Consider the following 25,159-nt stretch of genomic DNA (forward strand, 5'->3'; position numbering starts at 1 on the left):
CAGCATCTCGGGAGAGAAGGAATGGGTGACGTTTCGGGTCGAGACCCTTCTTCAGGACAATGTTGCCCTCCTGACCTATTCGACACTTAAAGCAGAGTTTTCTGTAAATTCGCTTTGTAACTCCACTGAGTTTTCCGTTTTGGGTCAGATTTGAAAAATGGATATATAATTAATATATGAAGTGGGTTCTGAATAGGGTCGCGGTTTCCACAGAGTTACCGTATTATATACATCGTCTCGAAAATTGTGAATTCTAATACAGAATCGACACCTTCTCGCCGACAGTAGAACCGTGCCACAAATAAACGTCCAACCCTTGCCAATCGTCGCTCTGGTCTTCACTGCAAAGAGTGAGATTCGTTCCCCAGCTGCAACGATCACATTATTAAGCCAACTTATTATTACTTTGCGCTTACATGGGCTATGACTCATGAATTTAATTTTTAATCGTCATTTAATGTAAAGAAAAATGTCACAGGGCAAATCATATTGAGGACATAGGTAGCAACGACTGACATAGCCCAACGTTGACGCGGGATTGACCCAAAAGATACTTTTGAAAGCTGATCCATCCAATTCGATTTTGGATTGGCCCTCATGCCGCTTACCCGAGGGTGAAAGTGCCAACAGAGGTCGCTTCCTCTCCGCCGAGGCATCACCCAAACCCTTCCCCTCCCACCCCCACCCACCCCACCCACCCTAACCCCCAACCCCACTCTCCCTTCCGGGGCTGACAGAAACAGGCAGCTCCCGCGCCTTGGTACGACCTGGAAATGTGCTGAGTGCAAGACCGAGGAAGTGGAGGAGGAGCTCATCTCCCCCCTGCCAGGTCCCACTGTCCTTGAGAGAAATAAAAAGGGCCAGCACACCTCGCAGTCGGCAGCCCCTGCGACCAGAGAGAGGAGAGCCAAGGACGCACACAGCCATGAGCTCGCTTATCCTCTTCCTCACCTGCCTCTTGTTGTCTTCGCTGGTCGGATCAGGTGAGACTTCAATGGCTGGCCACGTTCGAATTCTTGGCATGTGTAACCAATTTTCTCTTAACTGTCTCGTTTTTCATGTGAACAACAACACAAATAGTGAGAAAGCGCAGGGGGGGGGCTCGGATGGTCAGTCGGCAGCGGCTGAACCCCTCCAGCAGTTTATTTCTTCTTTTTTTGGGGGCTGCTGATGAATCCAGCATCTGCAGTTCCTTGTGTCTCCTGGGTTGGCGGTGAGTGTGGGGTGCTACACACACACAGCGATGAACAGTAGCTAGCGATGCCTGGCGTCAGACTGCAGCAAGTGATACTGGACTCTCAGTATCTTCGGTCTCAGACGTCGGGCCACGAGTAACGCCTGCAAATCTGCCACCCGGGCTGAAATGTTGGCGCATTCCCCCCTTGCCACCCATGCCCCTGCCCGCCCCCATCTCCCACTCGTGCCAACCCATATCACGGGCAACCACTGACTGACTGACTGACTGACTGACTGACTGACTGTGCGTGCTTAAACGCACTGGTTGAGGGGCGGCTCACAAGGCGCTGGCTAGATCCAAACTCCAAAAAGACTCAAAAGCACCTGAAGTTGCCCCCGTCTCTCCAAAGTATCCTTTGACTTGCTGAGAGAGGGTTTGCTTCATCGTGCTGTTGTTCTTCGGTGAGTTTAAAAAAGCAGTGTGTTTGGTTTTGCGGGCTTATTGTGGCCACTTTCGGTCCCTATTTGATGCCATCCTTGGTGACTTGTGATTGCTGACTGTGCTTGCTGCTGTGTTTGGTTATAATCGGGTGTAGGGATATTTGCCCAGGAACCAGGGTGTTGAGTGTAAATTGCCAGCCCGCTGACCCACAGCCCAGCCCAGTCATCACAATGACAGGCGCTCACTGACGGGGACGCAATAATCGGGGCAAGGCAAGAGTCGGTGGTCAGGATCCGACCCGAGACCAGCAGGGACTAGCCCTGGTCATCGAAGACAGCCACCAAATGCTGGAGTCACTCCGCGGGGCAGGCGAGCATCTCCGGAGAGAAGGAATGGGTGACGTTTGGGGTCTGGACCCTTCTTCTGACTGGTTTCGACCGTTCCTTCTCTCCAGAGATGCTTGCCTGTCCCGCGGAGTGACTCCAGTATTTTGTGTCCAGCTTCGGTGTAAGCTATCCAGCATCTGCAGTTCCTTCCTACACACCAGCCGTGATCACATTGGGTGAATGAGCCGAGTTTTGAGTTCGTTGCCACGTGTAAAAGCAAAAGTTTTTCACTGTACCTCGGTATACGTGACAATAAACTCAATTCAAAACTCTGCTCCCACACGCAGTATGATCACCGCTGATCTCTGCCGGCCTCGACTCCTCTCCGGGTGCCAGTTCCCCCTAATCCTCAATTCCTCCATCTTTCAAATGTCACACAGAGAGTGGTGAGTCTGTGGAATTCTCTGCCACAGAAGGTAGTTGAGGCCAGTTCATTGGCTATATTTAAGAGGGAGTTAGATGTGGCCCTTGTGGCTAAAGGGATCAGGGGGTATGGAGAGAAGGCAGGTACAGGATACTGAGTTGGATGATCAGCCATGATCATATTGAATGGCGGTACAGGCTCAAAGGGCCGAATGGCCTACTCCTGCACCTACTTTCTATGTTTCTATAAGAAAATAACTGCAGATGCTGGTACAAATCGAAGGTATTTATTCACAAAATGCTGGAGTAACTCAGCAGGTCAGGCAGCATCTCAGGAGAGAAGGAATGGGTGACGTTTCGGGTCTCGACCTTTCTTCAGTCGAAACGTCACCCATTCCTTCTCTCCTGAGATGCTGCCTGACCTGCTGAGTTACTCCAGCATTTTGTGAATAAATACCTTCCTGGTTCACAATGATACATCTGAACTTGTTTTCGTTATCCCTCCTTTTAGATGGCAATCTGCCTTTTGATTCCTTTTTTATTGTAGACGACCTCACACTTCCCCACGTTAAAATTCATTTGCCAGCTTTTCACCTAATCAATTTATCCATAATCCTGTTGTAAATCACAATGTTCGCATCATGGCGCACCCTTTCAAAACCTTTGTATCATTGTCAAACTTGGGAACCTTACATTTAATTCCCTCCTTCCTGTCAACGATGTGAATACTAAACAAAAGAGGGCCAAGATCTGATTTCCGAATAGTCCATGATTTACACCATGGGTATTTCACCAGTTACATCCTACCAGCCTGAAAAGACACCTATTTATTGCAAAGATAGACCCAAAATGCTGGAGTAACTCAGGCTGCATCTCTGGACAGAAGGAACAGGTGACGTTTCGCGTTGAGACACTTCTTCAGGTCCCAGTGTCTCTAGGGCACTTCTTTTAAAACCTTTGGATGTAAGTTATCGAGTCCCAGCGATTTGTCCACCCTTAGCACCACCAGTTTCCTTATACTCTAATTCTCATGATTGGATTTTTACATGTTCCTCCCTGTTATTTTAAATTAGCCAATGTGTTAGGGATATTTTTTACTCTCAAACTGCATCTGGAGTTCTATCGAATTGTGTTCACCACCTCCTAAGAGAACCTCAAGATTTATTATTAATCCTTGTTACCCATGGACTGTTATCAGGTGGGTTCTGGAACACATTGTTCTAAGAAGCAATTCCTGACCAATCCATGGATTTTTCTCGATTAGTACGGGTGTCAGAGGTAATGGGGAGAAGGTGGGAGAATGGGGTTAGGAGGGAGAGATAGACAATAGACAATAGACAATAGGTGCAGGAGTAGGCCATTCAGCCCTTCGAGCCAGCACCGCCATTCAATGCGATCATGGCTGATCACTATCAATCAGTACCCCGTTCCTGCCTTCTCCCCATACCCCCTCACTCCGCTATCCTTAAGAGCTCTATCCAGCTCTCTCTTGAAAGCATCCAACGAACTGGCCTCCACTGCCTTCTGAGGCAGAGAATTCCACACCTTCACCACCCTCTGACTGAAAAAGTTCTTCCTCATCTCCGTTCTAAATGGCCTACCCCTTATTCTCAAACTGTGGCCCCTTGTTCTGGACTCCCCCAACATTGGGAACATGTTATCTGCCTCTAATGTGTCCAATCCCCTAATTATCTTATATGTTTCAATAAGATCCCCCCTCATCCTTCTAAATTCCAGTGTATACAAGCCCAATCGCTCCAGCCTTTCAACATACGGCAGTCCCGCCATTCCGGGAATTAATCTAGTGAACCTACGCTGCACGCCCTCCATAGCAAGAATATCCTTCCTCAAATTTGGAGACCAAAACTGCACACAGTACTCCAGGTGCGGTCTCACCAGGGCCCGGTACAACTGTAGAAGGACCTCTTTGCTCCTATACTCAACTCCTCTTGTTACGAAGGCCAACATTCCATTGGCTTTCTTCACTGCCTGCTGAACCTGCATGCTTCCTTTCATTGACTGATGCACTAGGACACCCAGATCTCGTTGAACTCCCCCTCCTCCTAACTTGACACCATTCAGATAATAATCTGCCTTTCTATTCTTACTTCCAAAGTGAATAACCTCACACTTATCTACATTAAACTGCATCTGCCATGTATCCGCCCACTCACACAACCTGTCCAGGTCACCCTGCAGCCTTATTGCATCTTCCTCACAATTCACACTACCCCCCAACTTAGTATCATCTGCAAATTTGCTAATGGTACTTTTAATCCCTTCGTCTAAGTCATTAATGTATATCGTAAATAGCTGGGGTCCCAGCACCGAACCTTGCGGTACCCCACTGGTCACTGCCTGCCATTCCGAAAGGGACCCATTTATCCCCACTCTTTGCCACGATTGAATGGCGGAGTAGACTTAATGGGCCGAATTCTGCCCCTATCACTTATGAATACACTTGCCAGTTTGATTTGTCCAATCAATATGTACATTAAAATCTCCCCAGCGAATTGCAGTTCCCTTCAAAGATGTTTCTATTTAATAACTCACATTTCCCTACACCTTCTTTGATTAACAATGGTACCATACTTCCTTTCCCATTTTTGGAACAGAGCACATCCATCATATGTTCTTACAATAATGAACATCCAGTCCTAGTTACTCTGCAATCACGTCTCTAAAATATGTAATAGATCATACTCAAATGTTGCAATATGTGCTGACAACTCATCCATTTTATTGCAAATACTATATGCACTCATAGAAAGACTGCTAAGTTTTGATTTTTTACTGTTTCTACTTACTGGGTCTGCTTATGTGCTGCATGCTTTCATTTATGTTATTTCCCCTTGCTTTTCACTCTTTGCTTACAAATTTCCCCATCACCATCTCATGTCACCTCTTGCTCATTTCCTCTTGATTTATTAATAGTAATAATCTTGATTATTAAACATAATTTTCTTGGAACCCATCTACCTCCCATTTAGTTTAATGTCCTGTCATCTAGTCTACAGATCTAAGTATTCCACTCCCTCTTCTCCCCTCCCCCATCAGGCAAAAGGTATAGAAGTGTGAAAATGCACACCTCCAGATTCAGGGACAGTTTCTTCCCAGCTGTTTTCAGGCAACTGAATCATTGTACCACAACCAGAGAGCAGTGCTGAACTAACTACCTCTTTGGTGACCCTCAGACCGTCCTCGATCAGACTTTGTTGGCTTTAACATTACACTAAACATTATTCTCTTATCAAAGGTATCACAAACCGCTGGAGTAACTCAGCAGGTCAGGCAGCATCTCAGGAGAGAAGGAATGGTGACGTTTCGGGTCGAGACCCTTCTTATTGTGTGATACCTTCGATTTGTACTCCAGCATTTTGTGATACCTTCGATTTGTACTCCAGCATTTTGTGATACCTTCGATTTGTACTCCAGCATTTTGTGATACCTTCGATTTGTACCAGCATCTGCAGTTATTTTCCCACATTATTCTCTTATCATGTATCTATACACTGTAAATGGCTCGATTGGAATCATGCATTGTCTTCCTGCTGACTGGATGGCACGCAACAATAGCTTTTCACAGTACCTTGGCACACGTGACAAACTTAACTGAATGTAATTTCCCAGGACATGGATCCTGGCATGATTCAGATAAAGCCCATCCCAGCGGATCAGCTCTCTATTTCCCCACTACTGCTGCCCCTGTTGTTTGAGATTTATTTCTACGACACCTGCTTTGAGCACTGCATTTACCTCCCTCATCCTGTCCCAATTCACATGTGGCTCCAGTAATAATCCTGAAATTATCACCGTTGTAATTATGATTCTCACTTTTTCCATGAGCTCCTCATAATCCCTCAAGAGAATCTCATTCCTGCCAATAAATATAATACCTACGCTGTTATTGCCTGCATGGATCATGTCAATTGGATCCTCCCTCCCCCACCCTGAGTTCTCCAGTTCAGAAGAGACATCTTAACCCTAGCCTCTGAAAGACTTCCTGTCTTAGCGAAGGAGAACTGTGTCTGGTACCTAACTATGCTAACTTCTCTTTCCTTCTCCACTTGAAGGGCTCCCTGTGCCATGTTGCTAGGGCAGTTTGCTCATCCATTCTGCAATCCTCACCCTTATCCCCGGAGACAGCAAGACCCTCGTACATTCTGGACCGGGGCTTCTCTAGAAGTATTCTCTGGATATTTTTATCTGCAACATGTGGGAACTATCCCTCCTTCTTCTTCCTCTTCTTCTTAAGCCCTTGGCTCCTTTAGGGAGCACAGGCCATTGACAAATGTCGTCCACCTCACTCGGTTGTTGGCGGTTCTTTCGAGATCTCCCCAGTTGAGCCCACTCCCAGACATTTCTGCCTGGACACCTCTTCTCCAGCTGCTCCTGGGGGCGACCTCTTTTCCTTTTTCCTTGGAGGTTCCATTTCAGGGCTTGCCGGGTGATGTTTGTGGCAGGTTTTCTGAGGGCGTGTCCAATCCAACTCCATTTTCCCCTTCAAATTTGTAAGTCAATGGGAGTCTGGCTTGTTCTTGTCCGCAGGTCCGCATTGCTTACTTTGTCTCTCCTCCAGATGTTTAGTATGACCATTCACCTATATAGAAATAGTGAATCTGCCTCCTGGAATACTGTGTCCAGGAAATTCTTTCCCGCCTCCGTGCGTCACTGTGTTTGGAGCTCATACTCCATCTTATCGAACCTAAGCCAAATTATTTCGAGCAGCCAACACCTGATGTAGATAAGGCCACTGTTAACCACAATGGGGTCCACCTGTTCCCAGGTGTTGCAACGACACCACATTGCCTGCCCAGATATCCCTTTTAATTCATTAGTTGTATTTATTAGTCTAATTAGTTTGTATTAGATTTCGCCATTTTAAATGTGCAAACTTTGCTCACACTGATATGTCCTGGTGTGGTGTGGTCTACAAAGAAGCTAAACAAAGGCTTATTCAGTAAAGAGTACAAGGACATACTGATGGAGTGAGATGAAGTAAATGGAGTGGGTGGAAAATCACATAGTACATGTTGGTTTATAAACCTCTCCACTGTAAGTTCTACGTTATTCCATTTACTTTATTTAAGTCTACGAGTACAAAACACTATGATTTTCTTAGTGGATGTGTATTAATGGGCATAGTTCAGGCAATATTTTAAAATTGCAGCTTATACTGGCTTTACAGATTAATTTGAGTTTTTAATTTTACTAAATATTTACCTAATATTTGCAGCAACATTTTGGACGCACAACACTTGGCCAAATGCATTTATTGAAAATCTTGCAAGTCACTATGACTTTTTACACTTGGGATTTCTTGGCCAACACAAACACATGTTTTTCCCACTTTGGTCCCTAAATTCTTTAACGTCTCTGTATGTTCATGCAGGCTCTGTAGAAGGCTGGTCTAACTTTTATTTTACATATATTAATCAACTTATATCGCTGATTTGTAGTAATATAAATCAGACGGCCTTTTCACTGGAGTTCCAAGGAGCACTGCCGACCACTACCTGGTCTGGTCTAAAGAAGGCGGAGATAAAGAAGGCTTTGTATTATTAAATCAGCTTCGTGATCTCAGGGCATCTGTGAGTTCTGACAGCTAATGACATTTTATTCAAAATAACTTCAGGAAAGGAGAAACAGTAAAGATAGAAAGAAAAGACAAGTCTCATAAACCCATGGCAATAACTAACCGCCAAGTGGCTGCAGCAGCAATCTAACTCCACACATCTGCAGCGTTAAAAATCTCCCGTCGAGTCTGTTAATCGCTGCTACATTTGATGTTCCAGGTTGATTATGAGGCCAATCATCTTCTTTTCCATCCAGTAGCTTTAAATGAGAGAGACGCATTTCCCATATCCTAACCTGGGGATGCGAAATGTCAACACTGAAACAGTTTTAATTCAGAAGGAGAGACTCGGGCCTGCCACAGAACAATGCTCTATGCCGTATAGTTACATTGGTAGCTTCCCGGGGACAACAACAAAAAAACCATACCAACGGCTAAATAATTCTCTGGATGCTTTCAAGAGAGAGCTAGATGGAGCTCTTAAGGATAGCGGAGTCAGGGGGGTATGGGGAGAAGGCAGGAACGGGGTACTGATTGAGAATGATCAGCCATGATCACATTGAATGGTGGTGCTGGCTCGAAGGGCCGAATGGCCTACTCCTGCACCTATTGTCTATTGTCTATACGTATGCCAATCAATAGAAGCCCGTGTCCTCGTGTATTTGACCTCTTTTACAGACCAGTGTTTACACAACTGAACCCTGCCAACTTCATCCAAGCAGAAACGTCACCCATTCCTTCTCTCCACAGATGTTGCCTGTCCCGCTGTGTCACTCCAGCATTTTGTGTCTATCTTTGTTGTAAACCAACATCTGCAGTTCATTCCTACAGATGTTTTTTTCATTCTCCTGGTTCTCCTACAATCCCTCTATTCCCGTCAACTGTGTTTTACATACTAACGACTGTGGTCAATCTTAATTATTTATCACCCTACTGATCATGAAATCTATATACTAAAACTCTCGTTTGTTTGTTTGTTTGTTCCTGAACTACGGCCAAAACGGTACACGATAGCGCGACAATTTTAGGCCCACCTTACTGACCGTCGTCCCTTTGGTTCTAATGGAAGAAGTTTCATTGAAATCGGTGTTATATTTTAAAAGTTATTCACATTTAAAGTTTAAATCTGTCTCCTAGTGAAGGAGGGGAGAGGGAGGGGGCTGGAGGGAGGGGGGTGGGAGGAGGATAAGGGGAGTTGAGGGGGGTGGAGTGGGGGGGGAGAGGAAGGGGGAGGGGAGGAGAGAGGGGAGGCGGAGATGGGGGGAGGGAGAGATGGGGAGGGGGAGAAAGGGGAGGTGGAGGGGGAGGGGGGAGGGAGGGGGAGGAGGAGAGGAGAGGGTGCTGCACCAATGCAGGAGAGGTTTAGGCCCAACGGGTCCACTTGGTCTAGTCAGCCTTAAAATCTATTTTCGGGTATCATAAAGCCGCCCACTTTCCCCTCCTCCCCCTTCCCTTTAACATAATTTAGTCAAATTGGTATTTATTTAATGTCCGTATGGAAATAACATTTACCACACAAAACGCAAAAAGAAAAGTGGAACAGGAGAAGTGTGAATGATAAGCAAGAAGTGCAAATCCTGACATAAAGAACCACCTTTAAGAGTGAAGCTCAGATACACAGTCGTAGTTCCAGGTGATATATGATCAGCTAACAGCAGGGTTAGTCCATCAGAGATGGTTCGTGTTTTTATATGGCCGAGTTTCCAATTAAAACGATCAAAGTCTACTATTTAATATTTCTTCACTTAAGGTTCGGAAGTCTTTAAAATCCATCCACAAATCTTTTGATCAGCGGTATAACCGGCCACATAAATCTTGGTAACATGGTAATAGACCACTTAACTCCTGGACCCATTGAACTAACAAAGGTTCACCTGCACCTCCTCCAACCTCATCTATTGCACCCGCTGCTCCAGATGTCAGCTTATTTACATCGGCGAGACCAAACGCAGGCTCGGCGATCGCTTCGCTCAACACCTGCGCTCGGTCCGCGTTGGCCAATCTGATCTCCCGGTGGCCGAGCACTTCAACTCCCCCTCCCATTCCCAGTCTGACCTTTCTGTCATGGGCCTCCTCCAGTGCCATAGTGAGGCCCACCGGAAATTGGAGGAACAGCACCTCATATTTCGCCTGGGCAGCTTGCAGCCCAGTGGTATGAACATTGACTTCTCCAACTTTAGATAGTTCCTCTGTCCCTCTCTTCCCCTCCCCCTTCCCAGATCTCCCTCTATCTTCCTGTCTCCACCTATATCCTTCCTTTGTCCCACCCCCCTGACATCAGTCTGAAGAAGGGTCTCGACCCAAAACGTCGCCCATTCCTTCTCTCCCGAGATGCTGCCTGACCCGCTGAGTTACTCCAGCATTGTGTGTCTGGCCGCATAGAGAATGGCTGGCTGTCAGAAGCAAGACGACCAGCTCATTCTCCGTCTCTGTCCCCACGCGCTCTCTGTTCCGAAGTAGGGATTATGTTTAGGCATAGATTTAGGTTTATTATTGTCACCCGTACTGAGTTACAACGAAAAGCCATGTTCCCGATGTTGGGGGAGTCCTGAACCAGGGGCCACAGTTTAAGAATGAGGGGTAGGCCATTTAGAACGGGGATAAGGAAAAACTTTTTCACCCAGAGAATTGCAAATCTGTGGAATTCTCTGCCTCAGAAGGCAGTGGAGGCCAATTCTGTGGATGCTTTCAAGAGAGAGTTAGATAGAGCTCTTAAGGATAGCGGGGTACTGATTGTGGATGATCAGCCATGATCACATTGAATGGCGGTGCTGGCTCGAAGGGCCGAATGGCCTACTCCTGCACCTATTGTCTATTGTCTATTGCCATTGTTTTGTACGGTACCCAAGCAACTCAGATAATATAATCCTGTCCAAGAATAAATGGACAAGGAACATGGATAGGGAAGGTTTAGAGAGATATGGGCCAAATGCGGGCAGGTGTGACCAGTGTAATTGGGGCATGGGCAAGGTGGGCTGAAGGGCCTATTTCCATACTGAATGGCTCCATGAATCTATGACTCCATGACTACATGAATACAATCATATTGGTCAGAACATTCTGCCACTGGACTCAGTAATATCTGAAGAAAGGTCTCGACCTGAAACATCCTTCTCTCCAGAGGTGCTGCCTGTCCCGCTGAGTTACCCCAGCATTTTGTGTCCATCTTGGGTGTAAACCAGCTCGTCGATGAAGCGAGAGAGCATGTTGCTAAACACTTGTCGAGCAGTCTGGAGTCTCGACTGAGACGAGACTCCAGACTGCTCAACGAGTGTTTAGCAACATGCAGCTCTTTCCTACACATTTCGTCAGCCGCATCCAGTCATTATGTTCAATTGTGCTAAGCTGATGCCAGATACACTACATCTGGCTCCTCATATTCATGTCAGCCGTGAGCAGTCTGGAGTCTGCTAGTGCGAACCACATAGAAAATAAAAGGCAAACGACCTTTAATTTATTTTAATATTAATATTTTATATACTATTTAACGGCTAAATGTGTTTTGACATAAATATATCATTCTTTAAATTCTAAAATAATATTTTCATATCACATAAATATTTTAACCATTATTAAGTGCTACCCGTTATTAGGCATATAATGATACAGACCTAGTATGGGGCAAATAGGATGTGTCGATGGGCATGAAGGGTAGCATGGTCGTGGGAAGCTGAAGGCCCAGTTCCTTAGTGTATGACTTCATGCCTGGCAGCCATGGTGATTGCTTGTGAGGTTTGACATCGAAGGCATCACAAAATGCTGGAGTAACTCAGCGGGTCAGGCAGCATCTAGGAGAGAGGGAATGGGCGACGTTTCGGGTTGAGACCCTTTCTCAGACTAAGACGAGACTTCAGACTGCTCGACGAGTGTTTAGCAACATGCTCTCTCGCTGCATCAACGAGCGCTTGTGAGGTGTGAGGTTTGTGCGAAACATTACTGAGCTAACCCATAGTCAGTCCAACTTATATACAGCTCATACATTCAAATGATCTTTTGGTAGACCGGTGGGATGGATTTGTTGGGTGCTGCAGGGCTGTAAGCAACTGTTCTTGACACTAGCTGGAATTTTGCCATGTCAAAACCATGAAGAATACATTCTAGTTAATATGTGGATATCCACTTTGCAAATATTGCGATATTTGCAAAATATTGCAAATATCAATATGTCATATGCGATATATGATATATATCATATATATATCTGCGCTAGCAACCACGCCATTTTGAAAATCGTCAATTGCATTTAACGTTTTACAATAGACGATAGGTGCAGGAGTAGGCCAAAATCTTTCCTCATCTCCGTTCTAAATGGCCTACCCTTTATTCTTAAACTGTGTCCCCCGGTTCTGGACTCCCCCAACATTGGGAACATGTTTCCTGCCTCTAATGTGTCCAATCTCTTAATAATCTTAAATGTTTCAATAAGATCCCCTCTCATCCTTCTAAATTCCAGCGTATACAAGCCTAGTCGCTCCAGTCTTTCAACATACGACAGTCCCGCCATTCCAGGAATTAATCTAGTGAACCTATGCTGCATGCCCTCAGTAGCAAGAATACCCTTCCTCAAATTTGGAGACCAAAACTGCACACAGTACTCCAGGTGCGGTCTTACTAGGGCCCTGTACAACTGCAGAATGACCTCTTCGCTCCTATACTCAACTCCTCTTGTCATAAAGGCCAGCATGCCATTAGGTTTCTTCACTACCTGCTGTACCTGCATGCTAAATTTGACTGATGAATAAGGACACCCAGATCTCTTTGTACTTCCCCATTTCCTAACCTGACACCATTTCTTGCAGGAGCAATTTGAGACCACAAGAAATTGCTGCTATCTGTGGACACAGTCCAGACCATCACACCAACCAACCTCCCTTCCATTGACTCCATTTATACCTCACACTGCCTTGGCAAAGCCAGCAGCATCATCAAGGACGAGTTACACCCTGGCCACTCCCTCTTCTCCCCTCTCCCATCGGGCAAAAGGTACAGAAGTGTGAAAACGCACAGCTCCAGATTCAGGGACATTCTTCCCAGCTGTTATCAGGCAACTGGACCATCCTACCACAACCCGAGTACAGTCCTAAAGTACTATCTACTTCATCGGGGACCCTCGGACTATCTTTGATCGGACTTTACTGGCTTTACCTTGCACTAAACGATATTCCCTTATCAAGTATCTGTACACTGTGTATTGCTCGATTGTAATCATGTATTGTCTTTCCGCTGGCTGGTTGGCACGCAACAAAAGCTTTTCACTGTACCTCAGTACACGTGACAAACTAAATAAATTAAACTAACTGTTATCCAAGATAGGCTTTGGCTAAATTTGTTAATATCAGCCTTATTATTATGAATGGTAACATTATATTTAACCCAAGGTGTGGACCAATATTATTTTGTTATTTTTGGTTCAGTTTAATTGAGTTTAGTTTAGATCTGTGGGTGAAGTCACCGATACACAATTGAAATTAACATCTGGATGAATTTATGATATTCCTTAATGTTAGGCAGAATAAACAAGAATAATTCTAAGTGTAATAGTAAAAGTGTAATAGTAATAATTTCTGTTAAACACAAAAGAATAGGGTGAATTTACATTTTGTTTTCGTTTCCCGCATTTACATTGCATTTACATGTGGTCGTTTAAGTTAATATTTAATCTTTATGAGAATACTATTGTAAATTTGGAGAGATTTCCATTCTAAATTTTGAGGAGGGGGAGAGAAGTCACCATAGTGAAAGTGTTAAATACAATGCAGAAGGTCACAACCTAATTATTGTTTTTGTTTTGTACAGATAGTTGGTGTTATGATTCTGAATCAGTGAATTGCGGTAAGCAGTTAGTCAAATTTTTGAATATAGTATAAAGAAAATATCATGTTATGTCATTTTTTAGATAAATGGAAGCATTTAACTTAACACATTTCAACACTGTCATTAACTTTAATTTATTTTGGAGATAGAAAGTGAATACAGGCCCTTCGACCCACCATCCACGCCGACCAGCGATCCCCGCACACTAACACTATCCTGTACACACAAGGGATAATTTACAATTTCTACCAAGCCAAATAGCCTACAAACCTGTAGGTCTTTGGAGTGTGGGAGGAAACCGGAGATCCAGGAGAAAACCCACGCAGGTCACGGGGAGAACGTATAAACTCCGCACAAGACAGCACCCCTAGTCAGGATCGATCCGGGTCTCTGGCGTTTTAAGGCAGCCACTCTACAGCTGTGCCCCTGAGAGAACTGAAAGAAGAATTTTTCCAAATGAATTGAAAGGTTGCAAATCATGATTTTTCCCAGGGTAATGTCTTTGCAAGTAAATGTTTGGTGTACTTTAGTTTAGTTTAATGACGCAGGCCCTTCGGCCCACCAATTCACGCCGACGATTGATCACGCATTCACACTAGTTCTCTGCTGTCCCACTTACTCATTTATTCCACACACAATGGCCAAATGACCTACAAATCCACACATCTATGGGATATGGAAGAAAATTGGAGTAATTAACATATCCTCCACTAAAAATAACCACAAATATACTAGGTTATTGTAAAAATTTAATTATCTAGTTCAAGAAAATAAAAAGGCCATCGTCAGTGAAGTAGACTATATTGAACTCCAGACCCACCAATGTACTTGATTCCTAAATTCCTCTTTAGTTGATTTTTAGATTTTTTAGATTTAGAGATACAGCGCGGAAACAGGCCCTTCGGCCCACCGAGTCCGTGCCGCCCAGCGGTCCCCGCACATTAACACTATCCTACACACACTAGGGACAATTTTTACATTTACCCAGTCAATTAACCTACATACCTGCACGTCTTTGGAGTGTGGGAGGAAACCGAAGATCTCGGAGTAAACCCACGCAGGTCACGGGGAGAACATACAAACTCCGTACAGACGGCGCCCGTAGTCAGGATCAAACCTGAGTCTCCGGTGCTGCATTCGCTGTAAGGCAGCAACTCTACCGCTGCGCCACCGTGCTGCCCCGTTGAGGGGAAATCAGAGATGAACAATTATATTATTATCAATGCCGGCATCTCTGAACCATGGCGGTGCAGCAGTAGAGTTGCTGCCTTACAGCGCCTGAGATCGGGTTTGAATCTGACTACGGGTGTCTGTCTGTACGGAGTTTGTACGTTCTCCCCGTGACCTGCGTGGGTTTTCTCCTTGATCTTCGGTTTCCTCCCACACTCCAAAGATGTACAGGTTTGTAAGTTAATTGGCTTGGTACAATTGTAAATTGTCCCTAGTGCTTGTTGGATAATGTTAGTGTACAGGGATCGCTAGTCGGCACGGCCTCGGTGGATCGAAGGGCCTGTTTCCGCACTGTATGTCTAAACTAAACAATTGAAATCAAGCATTTCACTCACTTGTTTACTTATCACTTACTTATCGCTTATCACTTACTTATCAATGACTTGTTTTCCAAGTGCTCTTGCTCATTGTGCACTGACGAATGAATTATATCATCCTTTTCAGGACCCAGTAACTGGCATCACCATTCTCCATTTTGTAAAGGGAATAGTCAGTCTCCCGTTGATATTATAACCGAAAAGGCTTTGCTCGATCCCGCCTTGGGTCCTATTGTCTTTAAAGGCTATGATGATCCTGATAAATCTTTGGATTGGACCATTGAAAACAATGGTCACACAGGTAAGTTCTCCAAATTCAGTCCAAGCAACAGAAAGGATTTAGTCTACAATGCTAAGGGAGGAGAGATGCAGGAGACAGTGGAAGGCTTGGATAGAGTGGATGTGAAGAGGATGTCTCCACTCGTGGGAGAGTCTAGGACTAGAGGGCACAGCCTCAGAATAAAAGGAGGTTCCTTTAGGAAAGGGATGAGGAGGAATTGCTTTAGTCAGAGGGTGGTGAATCTGTGGAATTCATTGCCACAGAGGTGTGGAGTTGGTCAATGGATATTTTTAAGGCTGAGATAGATAGACTCTTGATTAGCAAGGGTGCCAGGGGTTATGCGAAGAAGGCAGGAGAATAAGGTTGAGAGGGAGAGATAGGTCAGCCATGATTAAATGGCATGGTGGACTTGATGGGGCAAATGGCCTAATTTTGCTCCTATCACTCAAGAACATGTAATTATGGCCCGACCCTTGGGAGCCGCCACAGGACCAGATTTCCAATCCATATATCCCTAACCCAAAAACATCAAAAAAACAAATATTTATTACCGAACTTAATCCCAACAGAGCTCGACTGTATGCAGTTTTTTGTGTTGGGCTGGGTTTGTGCACCGGAAGATAAATCCTTGGTCTTGAGTCAGCTTGAGCCAAGGCATTTCATTGTTTTACAATTTGGTGCTTAGCACTTTGTCACTGTGCAGTTGAAGTGAGCCGGTTATGTTTGGGTGCATGTAACCAGGCACTGGGAAAAATATTGATGCTATAAAGGAGGCAGAGAGAAATGAGGAGAATGAATTGTTATTTGAGGGGTGGGGTGTTGAGAATGGGTGAAAGAAGAAGGGAAAATGAAGGAATGGGGACAAGAGTTTTGCGTAGGCTTGAAGTTTTAAAAATCTGTGCACGGACAGATTGCTCAATGCCGGAGTGGAATGGAGTTCTGGATAACAATGTGGCGGAGATCATTATACTTTTGACAGCGAAAGTCGATTGAGTTTTAATTTTATACACACATAGCCACTAATGCTTGTGCAATCCAGTGTGCTTCCAAGATGGACCAGAGTTTTAGTGTCGGCTGATACTCAGCTATTCGATATTCACCAACCAGCGATCCCCGCACACTAACACTATCTGACATACACTGGGGCCAATTTGACAATTTTACTAAGCCAGTTAACCTGCAAACGCAGGTCTTTGGAGTGTGGGAGGGAAGCGGAATAGGTCCAATCGCAGCTGACTGTCCTATCACACAGAGTGGGACCCAAACAAAAATATGCTTAGTAATTGTGGCTAGTCATCTGTAATATTTTAATTTGTTCTGCCGCATTGTTTCTTTCTTGTTTATAGTTCAGCTGAATTTAAACGGACCCCTAACCATTAGTGGTGGAAAGCTCCCCAGTACATACAAGGCAGTTCAGTTGCACTTTCACTGGGGAACGACAACCACTCCCGGGGCAGAACATATTATAAATGGAGTACAGTATCCCATGGAGGTAAGACGAGAGCATCTTACGTTGAACGTTTTGCAAAAAAAGATCTCCAGAATTGTGGAAACGAAAGATTTAACCCAATCAGTCATGCCATTTGGGAACCAGCTATGTGCAGGTGGTGGAAGGAGTGTAGGAAGGATAGACCAAAGTGTGTAGGGAAATAACTGCAGATGCTGGTACAAATCGAAGGTATTACAAAATGCTGGAGTAACTCAGCGGGTCAGGCAGCAGCATCTAGGAGAGAGCGAATGGGTGACGTTTCGGGTCGAGACCCTTCTTCAGACTGATGTCAGGGGGGCGGGACAAAGGAAGGATATAGGTGGAGACAGGAGGATAGAGGGAGATCTGGGAAGGCGGAGGGGAAGAGAGGGACAGAGGGACTATCTAAAGTTGGAGAAGTCGATGTTCATACCACTGGGCTGCAAGCTGCCCTGGCGAAATACGAGGTGCTGTTCCTCCAATTTCCGGTGGGCCTCACTATGTCAGACTCATCAGTCTGAAGAAGGGTCTCGAACCGAAACGTCACCCATTCCCTCTCTCCCAAATGCTGCCTGACCTGCTGAGTTACTCCAGCATTTTGTGATACCGCAGATAGACCAAAGATAGATACAAAATGCTGGAGTAACTCAGCGGGACAGGCTGCATCTCTAGATCGAAGGAATGGTTGACGTTTCGGGTCGTGACCATTCTCCTGTCTGAAGGAGGGTCTCAACCCGAAACGTCACCCATTCCTTCTGTCCAGAGATGCTGCCTGTCCTGCTGAGTTACTCCAACATTTTGTGACTATCTTGAGTGAAGGTGGCTTTTGTTGCCTGGAAGGAATGTACATCAACAGGGCTTTCAACATGGTGATAATGTGGGTATGGTTGGTAGTAGAGAGAAGAGACAGAACAAAGTGGATCAGAAAGTCTTGACGGGCAGCAAGATCATGTTTCAGACATAAAGCAAAGACATTTCTCCATCTGTGTAGAGACCGGCCAGACTTTCTGTAAAAGTAGACCAATTATAATCCAAATTATAAAGGGCCGGCTTATTACTTCTCTTTCTTTCATGTTTAAAAATAATTTCCCCCCCATTTCTCCCTTGCTTCTACATCACACTGGGACAAAATGAAATTTTGCGGGTATTGGAGTCATTATCCACTGCTTTGTTGTCTTGCCTGTAACATTTGCTCTCTGCAACCTTTCCAGATATTAATGGTACCTGAAAACCAACATCACTCTGTAGTTACTCCAAATATTACCTGTCTAGTCAGTGGAGGCCAATTCTCTGGATGCTTTCAAGGGAGAGCTAGATAGAGCTCTCAAAGATAGCGGAGTCAGGGGGTATGGGGAGAAGGCAGGAACGGGATGTTGATTGTGGATGATCAGCCATGATCACATTGAATGGCCTACTCCTGCACCTATTGTCTATTGTCTATTGTCTATCTTTTGGTTGGAGTACTACTGAAATTGGAAATTACATCAAAGTTCTGCTTGTGAGAACACTTATTTGTTTTGATCTGATCTGATGGTTTAAGCCAAATACATATTCACAAAGACAAATTCTTTGAAATAAGAGAATTGGGATTGGGCAGTATAAAATTTCCATCCCATTTGATCCAGCGGCCCAACATGTAAAGGAAAGAACAAGTGGCTATCTTTTCCATATCAGGGCTGCTTGTTATCTCTTTGATCTGTTTCCACACATTAAGGAACATTTTTCCATCTCAGCAAAGGTCTAATTGAGACACGTGACTACAGATACTGGAATCTGTACCATAAAACCAATGTCTGGAGGAAGTTCTCCTCCTCTCTCTGACGAGAGTTCTCAACATCCTCTCTCGCTGTTCCCCCCTGCGATTCCTCCAGCTCTCCGACTGGCTGTACTCGTTTTCACCGAACACACAGCTAACAATGGACTGATTCCTTTATCATCTTTACTTTTTTTGCATATCTTTAACTCATTTGTTCTATATCTCTCCACATCACCGTCTATATCTCTCGTTTCCTTTTCCCCTATCTCTCAGTCTGAAGAAGGGTCTCGTCCCGAAACGTCACCTTATCCTTAAGGATAAGGGGGAAGTCTTTTAGGACCGAGATGAGAACGTTTTTTTTCACACAGAGAGTGGTGAATCTGTGGAATTCTCTGCCACAGAAGGTAGTTGAGGCCAGTTCATTGGTTATATTTAAGAGGGAGTTAGATGTGGCCCTTGTGGTTAAAGGGATCAGGGGGTATGGAGAGAAGGCAGGTACGGGATACTGAGTTGGATGATCAGCCATGATCATATTGAATGGCGGTGCAGGCTCGAAGGGCCAAATGGCCTACTCCTGCACATATTTTCTATGTTTCTATGTTTTTCCCACAGAAACGCTGAGTCTGACCTGCTGAATTACTCCAGCTTTTTTGTATCGGTCTTCAGTTTAAACCAGCACCTGCAGTTCCTTCTTACACGTCTGGAGGAACTCAGCAGCTCAAGCATTACCTGTCGGGGGAAAGGAATTTATAATGTTTCAGATCAAGACACTGCATCAAGGCAGGATGGAGAAGGAAGATACCCAGTGTAAAGAAATGGGAAGGGGCGAGACAGAGGGGTGGGTGGTAGGTGATCAGTGGACTGAGGAGGGGTGAGGGATTAGGGCCATATGGAATACGGGGAATAGGGGGAGGGATTAGAAGACAGAGGCAGGTGGGTGAGGCACAAAGTGGTCGTGTGGTGTCAGGTTCAGGGGAGGGGGTGAAGTTTGAACTGAAGGCTGGAGAGTAATAAGCGGTAATACAAAGTCTACAAGGCCTGGAATCTCATCAGTAAAAGCAGGGTGCTATGTGGATAGTAGTGTATTCTATTGCAACAATCAAAGTATATATACATTTATAAATATAGTTATCAAAATATAATTATTTTCTGGAACTATACTATGAATTCAATAATGCCTGTCATCCTGCTGTTAGATGTTAAGAATTCACACATTCAGCGTGATTTATAAAACTCACGACTCTGTCTTTTACAGATGCATATAGTGCACATGAATGTAAACTACCGTGATCTGAAGGAAGCTTTAAAGCATGCAGATGGACTGGCTGTGCTGGGAATCATGTTTGTTGTGAGTATTGATTGGATGGCTGGCCTGTGCCACTTTGAAAAGTGATCATAAACAATATGTGTAAGAAGGAACCGCAGACGCTGATTGACACCGAAGAAAGCCATAAAATGCCGAAGCAACTCAGCGGGTCAGGCAGCATCTCCGGAGAAAAGGAATAGGTGACATTTCAGGTCTAGACTCCATTCAGAATATAATCTACGCCTTTACGCCTTCTAACAAAGTGTATGACCATACAAATTGTTACACCGCATTGCATTCACCTCTTCTTTGCCCACTCTCCCAAGCTGTCAAAGTCCTTCTGCAGAATCTCTGCTTCCTCAACTCGACATGCCCGTCCATCTATCTTCAAGTCCAAGTCAAGTCAAGTCAAGTTTATTTATCACATACACATATACGATGTGCAGTGAAATGAAAGTGGCAATGCTTGCGGATTGTGCACAAAACAGAATTACAGTTACAGCATATAAATAAAGTTAATAAGTTACTATAGTGTAGACAAAGATTTAGTCTCTGGAGTTATAAAAGTTGACAGTCCTGATGGCCTGTGGGAAGAAACTCCGTCTCATCCTCTCCGTTTTCACAGCGTGACAGCGGAGGCGTTTGCCTGACCGTAGCATCTAGAACAGTCCGTTACTGGGGTGGCAGGGGTCCCTCATAATCTTACTTGCTCTGGATCTGCACCTCCTGATGTATAGGTCCTGCAGGGGGACGAGTGTAGTTCCCATGGTGCGTTCTGCCGAACGCACTACTCTCTGCAGGGCCTTCCTGTCCTGGGCAGAGCTGTTCCCAAACCAGACTGTAATGTTGCCGGACAGGATGCTCTCTACAGCCCCAGAGTAGAAGCAATGAAGGATCCTCAGAGACACTCTGAATTTCCTCAGCTGTCTAAGGTGGTAAAGGCGCTGCTTTGCCTTACCCACCAGTGCGGCAATGTGTGTTGTCCATGTCAGGCTGTATCATCCTGGCCACGAAGCGATCAATTCCATCCTCCAGATGATTAGGATATAACATGAAATGCAGCGGACACAACACCGAACCCTGCGGAACATCACTGGCCACCATCAGCCAACCCGAAAAGGCCACCTTCATTCCCTCTCTTTGCTATTCTCTATCCATGTTAGTACCTTGCCTCCAACGCCATGGGCTCTCATCTTGTTTAGCAGCCTCAAGTGCAGCACATCATCAAAGGCATTCTGAAAATCCAGCTAAACAACATCCACTGACTCTCCTGAGTCTCTCTTGCTTGTTAGCTCCTCAAAGAATTCCAACATATTTGTCAGGGAAGATCTTCCCTTAACAAAACCATGCTGACTTTGGCCGAGTTTATCATGTGCTCCCAAATACTCCAAAACCTCTTCCCTTAGTAATGGACTACCAACGTTGAAATCAGACTGATTTCCTTTCTTTTGCCTCACTCCCTCCTTAGTCAGTGTCGTTACATTTGTGGTTTTCCAGGCCTCTGGAACCATTCCTGACTCTAGTGCTTCTTGAAAGGTCACTACTAATGCCCCCACGATCTCCACAGCTACGGACAGTGTAGGCTAACAGAGCTCATTAACGTTAGCGGAGTTCGGGGAGCAGGGCCGAGTGTGTTTGTGGGGGGGCGAGTGTGTTTGTGGGGGGGCAGAGTGTGTTTGTGGGGGGGGGGGGCGAGTGTGTTTGTGGGGGGGCTGAGTGTGTTTGTGGGGGGGCTGAGTGTGTTTGTGGGGGGGCCGAGTGTGTTTGTGGGGGGGGCCGAGTGTGTTTGTGGGGGGCCGAGTGTGTTTGTGGGTGGGGCCGAGTGTGTTTGTGGGGGGGCTGAGTGTGTTTGTGGGGGGGCTGAGTGTGTTTGTGGGGGGGCCGAGTGTGTTTGTGGGGGGGGCCGAGTGTGTTTGTGGGGGGACCGAGTGTGTTTGTGGGGGGGCGAGTGTGTTTGTGGGGGGGCCGAGTGTGTTTGTGGGGGGGGGGCGAGTGTGTTTGTGGGGGGGGCGAGTGTGTTTGTGGGGGGGCTGAGTGTGTTTGTGGGGGGGCCGAGTGTGTTTGTGGGGGGCTGAGTGTGTTTGTGGGGGGGCTGAGTGTGTTTGTGGGGGGGCGAGTGTGTTTGTGGGGGGGCCGAGTGTGTTTGTGGGGGGGGGGGCGAGTGTGTTTGTGGGGGGGGCCGAGTATGTTTGTGGGGGGCCGAGTGTGTTTGTGGGGGGGCTGAGTGTGTTTGTGGGGGGGGGGGCGAGTGTGTTTGTGGGGGGGGCGAGTGTGTTTGTGGGGGGGCTGAGTGTGTTTGTGGGGGGGGCCGAGTGTGTTTGTGGGGGGGCTGAGTGTGTTTCTGGGGGGGGCCGAGTGTGTTTGTGGGGGGGCCGAGTGTGTTTGTGGGGGGGCTGAGTGTGTTTCTGGGGGGGGCCGAGTGTGTTTGTGGGGGGGGGGGGCGAGTGTGTTTGGGGCCGAGTGTGTTTGTGGGGGGGGGGGGGGGGGCGAGTGTGTTTGTGGGGGGGCTGAGTGTGTTTGTGGGGGGGGCCGAGTGTGTTTGCGGGGGGGCCGAGTGTGTTTGTGGGGGGGGGGCGAGTGTGTTTGTGGGGGTGCCGAGTGTGTTTGTGGGGGGGGGGGCGAGTGTGTTTGTGGGGGGGGGGCGAGTGTGTTTGTGGGGGGGCTGAGTGTGTTTGTGGGGGGGGAGGCCGAGTGTGTTTGTGGGGGGGCCGAGTGTGTTTGTGGGGGGGGTCGAGTGTGTTTGTGGGGGGGGGCGAGTGTGTTTGTGGGGGGGCTGAGTGTGTTTGTGGGGGGGGTGCGAGTGTGTTTGTGGAGGGGCGAGTGTGTTTGTGGGGGGGCGAGTGTGTTTGTGGGGGGGCTGAGTGTGTTTGTGGGGGGGCTGAGTGTGTTTGTGGGGGGGGGCTGAGTGTGTTTGTGGGGGGGGGGCGAGTGTGTTTGTGGGGGGGGCCGAGTGTGTTTGTGGGGGGGGCGAGTGTGTTTGTGGAGGGGCGAGTGTGTTTGTGGGGGGGCTGAGTGTGTTCGAGGCCGAGTGTGTTTGTGGGGGGGCCAAGTGTGTTTGTGGGGGGGCTGAGTGTGTTTGTGGGGGGGGGCTGAGTGTGTTTGTGGGGGGGGGGGGCGAGTGTGTTTGTGGGGGGGCGAGTGTGTTTGTGGGGGGGCGAGTGTGTTCGGGGAGCGGGGCCAAGTCTGATCGCCGAACGGAGGTTGCAACCTGCCTCCCAGCCCGTGAGGCCTTCATTGGTGGAGTGGGAGCACATGGTTGTTAGCTGGGTGAGGTCACGTGGGGCGTGGGGCGGTGACGTCACCTTGTCCCGTATTTAAGGCCCCTTTGTAACATATGCTACGGACCCTGCACTAGCTTAATCCGGCCTTGATTGTGCTGATACACCATGGCCTTAAGTCATACTCAGTAGAAATGAATCTTTTAGATGTACTGTTGGAATTTTTGCTCCGCAACCTGTATGATATTCATGCACCACCCCTTCATGTCCAATTAACTGATTCTGAACAAGTAAGAAATCCTGTCCTTGGTGTCAAAAGATTGTTCACATGGGAATTGAAAGCTCACAATTAAGCCAAATTGTGGCGTTAGAGATGTTTGGGGATTATTGCAGATGTTGGCTGGTGTTCAGGAAGGCAACCCATTTTGCTCTTGCTGTTGGTTGATATTAGTTTATTAGCTAAGTCATACTATAACTCTCAAGATAGACACAAAATGCTGGAGTAACTCAGCGGGACAGGCAGCATCCCTGGGGAGAAGGAACGGGTGGCTTTTTGGATCGGGACCCTTCTGTCATTTAGCTTAGGAAGATGAATTGTAATCTTCCAACCTTTTTCCTGGACTGAGGTCAGGTAAAAGACTATACTCGCATCTACTGAGATGACTGTGCTTCCTGTTTTTTGATTACGTAAAAGTGCTATCTGATTTACCATTACCATTTCACACCATGCTGAGCCACATGCTTTTATTTATCATTTTTTGCAGGAATCATCTGATAGTGAATCAAATGTCTTCAATTTGATCCAATATCTGAAAGAAGTACCAGATGTTGGTAAGTCTTAATAACAATAGAATAACATTCTAGTATCACACGTACCTCCAGATTCAGGGACAGTTTCTTCCTAGCTGTTATCAGGCAACTGAATCATCCTACCACAACCAGAGAGCTGTACTGAACTACTATCTACCTCATTGGTGACCCTTGGACTATCCTTGATCAGGCTTTGCTGGCTTTACCTTGCACTAAACGTTATTCCCTTAGCAGGTCTCTAAACACTGCAAATGGCTCGATTGTAATCATGTTTTGTCTTTCTGCTGACCTGTTGGCATGCAACTAAAGCTTTTCACTGTACCTTGGTGCACGGGACAATAAATTAAACTAAACTAAACTATCTCTCTCTAATAGTACCTCTAGATCCCTCCAAACCTTTTTTTGCTTTTGTCTTCACTGGTGTTTAGAAGGATGAGAGGGGATCTTATAGAAACATATAAAATTATAAAAGGACTGGACAAGCTAGATGCAGGGAAAAATGTTCCCAATGTTGGGCGAGTCCAGAACCAGGGGCCACAGTCTTCGAATAAAGGGGAGGCCATTTAAAACTGAGGTGAGAAAAATCTTTTTCACCCAGAGAGTTGTGAATTTGTGGAATTCTCTGCCACAGAGGGCAGTGGAAGCCAAATCACTGGATGGATTTAAGAGAGAGTTAGATAGAGCTCTAGGGGCTAGTGGAATCTAGGGATATGGGGAGAAGGCAGGCACGGGTTATTGACTGGGAACGACCAGCCATGATCACAATGAATGGCGGTGCTGGCTCGAAGGGCCGAATGGCCTCCTCGCACCTATTTGCTATGTTTCTATGTCTTTAAATTTGCCTTTAACTTGATCTTCTCCATTTTAGTTATTTCTGGTCATTGGTTAGACTAATAATTCCTTTAGTTCCCATTATCTCCCTCTTTGCTCATCTGTGTGACTCTGTTATGCAGCCTGCCTGTCACTCTCATTTAACTCTTACAACCATCTCCAAAGCCTCCATATCCTTCCTGTAATA

General features: G+C 46.2%; 1 protein-coding gene across 1 annotated transcript in view; it reads left to right on the forward strand.

Annotated features, from left to right (window-relative positions):
* Nucleotides 1–796: 796 nt before the first annotated feature.
* Nucleotides 797–25,159, forward strand: part of ca4a (carbonic anhydrase IV a) — a 29,590-nt gene continuing 5,227 nt past the window's right edge. Inside the window, exons 1-6 of the mRNA XM_078422085.1 lie at nucleotides 797–983; nucleotides 13,739–13,774; nucleotides 15,431–15,604; nucleotides 16,930–17,075; nucleotides 20,063–20,155; nucleotides 24,096–24,162. Of these exons, the coding sequence (XP_078278211.1) occupies nucleotides 926–983; nucleotides 13,739–13,774; nucleotides 15,431–15,604; nucleotides 16,930–17,075; nucleotides 20,063–20,155; nucleotides 24,096–24,162 (574 nt within the window). The 5' untranslated portion in view covers nucleotides 797–925. The remainder of the gene's footprint in view (nucleotides 984–13,738; nucleotides 13,775–15,430; nucleotides 15,605–16,929; nucleotides 17,076–20,062; nucleotides 20,156–24,095; nucleotides 24,163–25,159) is intronic.

The sequence above is a fragment of the Rhinoraja longicauda genome, chromosome 26 (assembly GCF_053455715.1).
Source record: "Rhinoraja longicauda isolate Sanriku21f chromosome 26, sRhiLon1.1, whole genome shotgun sequence".
Taxonomy (NCBI): Eukaryota; Metazoa; Chordata; class Chondrichthyes; order Rajiformes; family Arhynchobatidae; genus Rhinoraja; species Rhinoraja longicauda.